Source organism: Oryza sativa, chromosome 4 (genome assembly GCF_034140825.1).
Source record: "Oryza sativa Japonica Group chromosome 4, ASM3414082v1".
NCBI classification, from domain to species: domain Eukaryota; kingdom Viridiplantae; phylum Streptophyta; class Magnoliopsida; order Poales; family Poaceae; genus Oryza; species Oryza sativa.
The window spans coordinates 9,320,001-9,325,828 of NC_089038.1; the positions used below are offsets into that span (position 1 = coordinate 9,320,001).

Below are 5,828 nucleotides of genomic sequence, written 5' to 3' on the forward strand. Positions count from 1 at the left end.
CAAAAATTCTATATGTCTATTCATAGGGCCTCGTTGCTAAGTGCTACAAGATCTAGTGCACTGGAACTCGTGGTTATGGACCCGAATCCTTTAGTATGGAACATTGTCTTTTCCAAGTAAAAACCCCCAGTATATGAAAGAATGAAAAGGTGCTTTCGTTCTTTTCTTGTGGAATAAGAAGCCCTCGTACCTTAATGAAAGGAAAATAGGAATTTTTCATTAGGTATTTGACCAAATAGGATCGTCCAGTTCCTATAGAACCTATCACTAAAATACCCGATAGGGCTAAGCGGAACGAAAAGGATTTTCCCTGAGATGGTAAATGAAAACGATTAGCCCCATACGAGGTTTGGGAATAAGTGATGAGCAAGGAATATACGTCTTTCTGCTAAAGAGGATCTATTAAACTCATAATTCATTAGATCCTTGTTATCAATGTCAACTAGGTATCATAAGTAAACGGATCCCGGTTGTTCAATCCTTTGATAACCAAGGTCATTCTTTGCTAAAGAGAAATGATCACTATGAGTCAGACTCAATAGAATTGGATCCATTCCAAATAGCGAGAATTAGGATTCTGGATCCCTCTCAATCTCTCTTTCAATTCGAGGATCCAGAGAGGTGTTTTCATAGTCATCTCCGAATATTTGCCATCTCCGAATATTTTCGATTTCATTTTTCTATGATATGTCTTTCTATATGAAAATTGGTTATTTACGATGTACGATGATCCCTGTTAAGCATCCATGGCTGAATGGTTAAAGCGCCCAACTCATAATTGGTAAATTTGCGGGTTCAATTCCTGCTGGATGCACGCGAACCGGAACGTTCCATAAGTCTATTGGAACTGGCTCTCTATCCATGGAATCTCATCCATCATCCATACATAACGAATTGGTATGGTATATTCATACCATAACATAAGAACAATAAGAACTCGAATTCTTATCGATACTGGAACTCAGAGCATAGGAGGGAAAGTCGATTTATGGATGGAATCAAATACGCAGTATTTACAGAAAAAAGTCTTCGTTTATTGGGAAAGAATCAATATACTTTTAATGTCGAATCGGGATTCACTAAGACAGAAATAAAGCATTGGGTCGAACTCTTCTTTGGTGTTAAGGTAGTAGCTGTGAATAGCCATCGACTACCCGGAAAGGGTAGAAGAATGGGCCCTATTCTAGGACATACAATGCATTACAGACGTATGATCATTACCCTTCAACCGGGTTATTCTATTCCACTTCTAGATAGAGAAAAAAACTAAAGGAGAATACTTAATAATACGGCGAAACATTTATACAAAACACCTATCCCGAGCACACGCAAGGGAACCATAGATAGGCAAGTGAAATCCAATCCACGAAATAATTTGATCCATGGACGGCACCGTTGTGGTAAAGGTCGTAATTCCAGAGGAATCATTACCGCAAGGCATAGAGGGGGAGGTCATAAGCGCCTATACCGTAAAATCGATTTTCGACGGAATCAAAAAGACATATCTGGTAGAATCGTAACCATAGAATACGACCCTAATCGAAATGCGTACATTTGTCTCATACACTATGGGGATGGTGAGAAGGGATATATTTTACATCCCAGAGGGGCTATAATTGGAGATACTATTGTTTCTGGTACAAAAGTTCCTATATCAATGGGAAATGCCCTACCTTTGAGTGCGGTTTGAACTATTGATTTACGTAATTGGAAGTAACCAATTAGGTTTACGACGAAACCTAGAAATCGATCACTGATCCAATTTGACTACCTCTACGGGATAGACCTCAACAGAAAACTGTTGAGTAACGGCAGCAAGTGATTGAGTTCAGTAGTTCCTCATAGAAAATTATTGACTCTAGAGATATGGTAATATGGAGAAGACAAAATTGTTTGAAGCACGCACAGAACCGGAAGCGCCCCTTGTTTCAAAGAGAGGAGGACGGGTTATTCACATTTAATTTGATGGTCAGAGGCGAATTGAAAGCTAAGCAGTGGTAATTAAGACCCCCGGGGGAAAATAGGGATGTCTCCTACGTTACCCATAATATGTAGAAGTATCGACGTAATTTCATAGAGTCATTCGATCTGAATGCTACATGAAGAACATAAGCCAGATGACGGAACGCGGAGACCTAGGATGTAGAAGATCATAACATGAGCGATTCGGCAGATTTGGATTCCTTTCCTATATATCCACTCATGTGGTACTTCATCATACGATTCATATAAGATCCATCTGTCTAGAGATCGTCATATACATCTAGAAAGCCGTATGCTTTGGAAGAAGCTTGTACAGTTTGGGAAGGGGTTTTTTGAGAGAAAAGAAGAATCTACTTCAACCGATATGCCCTTAGGCACGGCCATACATAACATAGAAATCACACGTGGAAGGGGTGGGCAATTAGCTAGAGCAGCAGGTGCTGTAGCGAAACTGATTGCAAAAGAAGGTAAATCGGCCACTTTAAGATTACCATCTGGGGAGGTCCGTTTGGTATCCCAAAACTGCTTAGCAACAGTCGGACAAGTGGGTAATGTTGGGGTGAACCAAAAAAGTTTGGGTAGAGCCGGGTCTAAGTGTTGGCTAGGTAAACGCCCCGTAGTAAGAGGGGTAGTTATGAACCCTGTGGACCACCCCCATGGGGGCGGTGAAGGGAAAGCCCCCATTGGTAGAAAAAAACCCACAACCCCTTGGGGTTATCCTGCGCTTGGAAGAAGAACTAGGAAAAGGAAAAAATATAGTGATAGTTTTATTCTTCGTCGCCGTAAGTAAATACGTAACTAGGAATATGGAAAATTGCATTTTTGGAATTTGCAATAATGGGATGGGCGAACGACGGGAATTGAACCCGCGCATGGTGGATTCACAATCCACTGCCTTGATCCACTTGGCTACATCCGCCCCTTATCCAGCTAAAGGATTTTCTCTTTTTTCCATTCATCATTATTCTATTTATTCTGACCTCCATACTTCGATCGAGATATTGGACATCGAATGCCACTCTTTAAAATGGAAAAAAAGGAGTAATCAGCTGTGACACGAAAAAAAACGAATCCTTTTGTAGCTCATCATTTATTGGCAAAAATAGAAAAGGTCAATATGAAGGAGGAGAAAGAAACAATAGTAACGTGGTCCCGGGCATCTAGCATTCTACCCGCAATGGTTGGCCATACAATCGCGATTCATAATGGAAAGGAACATATACCTATTTACATAACAAATCCTATGGTAGGTCGCAAATTGGGGGAATTCGTACCAACTCGGCATTTCACGAGTTATGAAAGTGCAAGAAAGGATACTAAATCTCGTCGTTAACTGAATTCAGAATAGAAAGATTCAAAATAAAAAAAAAAGAAATAGGTAAGCGGGGAATAACCTTATTTATGACAAGTTTCAAACTGGTAAAGTATACCCCTAGGATAAAGAAGAAGAAGAGTGGGCTAAGGAAACTCGCAAGAAAAGTACCAACCGATCGTCTACTTAAGTTCGAACGGGTTTTCAAAGCACAAAAACGCATCCACATGTCCGTTTTCAAAGTACAAAGAGTTCTGGATGAGATTCGTTGGCGTTACTACGAAGAAACTGTTATGATATTGAACCTCATGCCTTATCGAGCATCTTATCCCATCTTAAAGTTGGTTTATTCGGCAGCAGCAAATGCTACTCATTATAGGGATTTCGACAAAGCAAATTTATTCATCACTAAAGCCGAAGTCAGTAGGAGTACTATTATGAATAAATTCAGACCTCGGGCTCGAGGACGTAGTTCTCCCATAAAAAAAACCATGTGTCATATAACAATTGTACTAAATATAGTAAAGAAATCGAAATAATCTTTAGATCCATCTAAGATTTGATTCCCGGTAAAAAAAATAGAATAGAAAAATATGGGACAAAAAATAAATCCACTTGGTTTCAGACTTGGTACAACCCAAAATCACCATTCCTTTTGGTTCGCACAACCAAAAAATTATTCTGAAGGTCTACAGGAAGATAAAAAAATACGGAATTGTATCAAGAACTATATACAAAAGAATAGGAAAAAGGGCTCGAATAGAAAAATAGAAGCAGACTCAAGTTTCGAAGTAATTACACATAATAAAAAAATGGACTCAGGCTCAAGTTCCGAAGTAATTACACATATAGAAATTCAAAAAGAAATCGATACAATCCACGTCATAATCCATATTGGATTCCCCAATTTATTAAAGAAAAAAGGAGCAATCGAAGAATTAGAGAAAGATCTACAAAAAGAAGTTAATTCTGTAAACCAGAGACTTAATATTGGGATCGAAAAAGTGAAAGAACCTTATAGACAACCTAACATTCTTGCAGAATATATAGCTTTCCAATTAAAAAATAGAGTTTCATTCCGAAAGGCAATGAAAAAAGCCATTGAATTAACTAAAAAAACAGATATAAAGGGAGTAAAAGTAAAAATTGCAGGCCGTCTCGCGGGAAAAGAAATTGCGCGTGCCGAGTGCATCAAAAAAGGTAGACTTCCCCTCCAAACAATTCGCGCTAAAATTGATTATTGCTGCTATCCAATTCGAACTATCTATGGAGTATTAGGAGTTAAAATTTGGATATTCGTAGACGAAGAATAACCAACCCTGTCTTCCCATTCTGTTCAGTAATAGAATAAAAAATGACAAGAGCCTTATTTTCCCTAAAATCCCTGAAAAAAAGAAGAAATTCTACCTCTTTCTATAAGATTTAATGAAAATTGAGAAATCTTTTAATAAAATTGCTATGCTTAGTGTGTGACTCGTTAGTTTTTTTTTAGGGTTCAAAAAGGGGATTAAAAAAAAATAGAATGAACCCTACTATGTAATTATAGAAAATGAACTAATAACCAACCTATTGCTTCGTATTGTCGAGATCCTAACTAAGAAACAGTCACTATATGAATAAATACATCTATCATAAATGAGTAAATCTATCATATACGTGTAGCAACTGCAATTTTTTCTTTAAAAAAAAATAGGATTCTAAGTTGTGAAGCAAAACTAAAGGGGATGTAGATAAAAGGAAGGATGATAGAAAGAAGGAAGAGAAATAAGAAAGATATAGGATTCCAATATGTATGGTCTATGAATTACATCATAAAAAGCAATGTGATAAAGCATCAATATAATAAAAATAACAGAGAATTCGAAATCGTAATTTGATTGAAACAAGAAATACAAATTTCAAGGAATAACAAAGAGCGTCCCGAGTTAATAAAACTGAGAAATTGACTCGGAAAGAAATTTTTTGGAAGCTCCATTGCGAGATTCAAACCTAACCATTAAAGGAGAAGCAGTGGGAACGACAGAACCTATGACTGGATAGGATTTTCTTGAAAAGAATCCCAATACTTCATTGGGTGGGATGGCGGAACAAACCAAAAAAATTGTCTTATTTGATAAGGTTATGAATTAACAAATAAGACAGGAAAGAGTAAATATTCGCCCGCGAAATTTTTATTGAATTAGAATACTTTACCGCGATTCAATAAGAGTAAAATAAAAAAAGGAGATTAAAAAAAAAAAAAAAAAGAATTACATTAAATATAGAATATAGATAAATAAACATACACATCTAGATATATTCTAGATCCTCTTTCTTGACTATATATTTTAGTATTTTAATAAATTCAATATTAAAAACCCTAACCTTTCCTATTAATGTGTATCTATCCGTAATATTTTAGAATATTGTGGAATTAGAGAAATTTGCACACTTTCTCATTTGATTCGCGAGGAGCTGGATGAGAAGAAACTCTCATGTCCAGTTTTGCAGTAGAGATGGAACTAAGAGAGAACCATCGACTATAACCCCAAAA

General features: G+C 36.9%; 1 protein-coding gene across 1 annotated transcript; it reads left to right on the top strand.

The window, feature by feature from the left end:
* Positions 1-746: 746 nt before the first annotated feature.
* On the top strand, positions 747-5,463 carry LOC107280606 (large ribosomal subunit protein uL2cz/uL2cy). Its single transcript, XM_066309738.1, has 3 exons — positions 747-781; positions 1,273-1,679; positions 2,331-5,463. Exons 1-3 carry the CDS (start codon positions 747-749, stop codon positions 2,771-2,773), a joined length of 885 nt encoding a protein of 294 aa, XP_066165835.1. The 3' UTR covers positions 2,774-5,463.
* Positions 5,464-5,828: the final 365 nt, after the last annotated feature.

Excerpts from the sequence above, each read along its gene's own strand:
- LOC107280606 (XM_066309738.1), top strand. The coding sequence starts at position 747 with ATGGCTGAATGGTTAAAGCGCCCAACTCATAATTG. Across the intron at positions 782-1,272 it reads AAGCGCCCAACTCATAATTG|GAGAATACTTAATAATACGG; the intron begins GTAAATTTGCGG and ends AAAAAACTAAAG. Across the intron at positions 1,680-2,330 it reads GGGAAATGCCCTACCTTTGA|AATCTACTTCAACCGATATG; the intron begins GTGCGGTTTGAA and ends AGAGAAAAGAAG.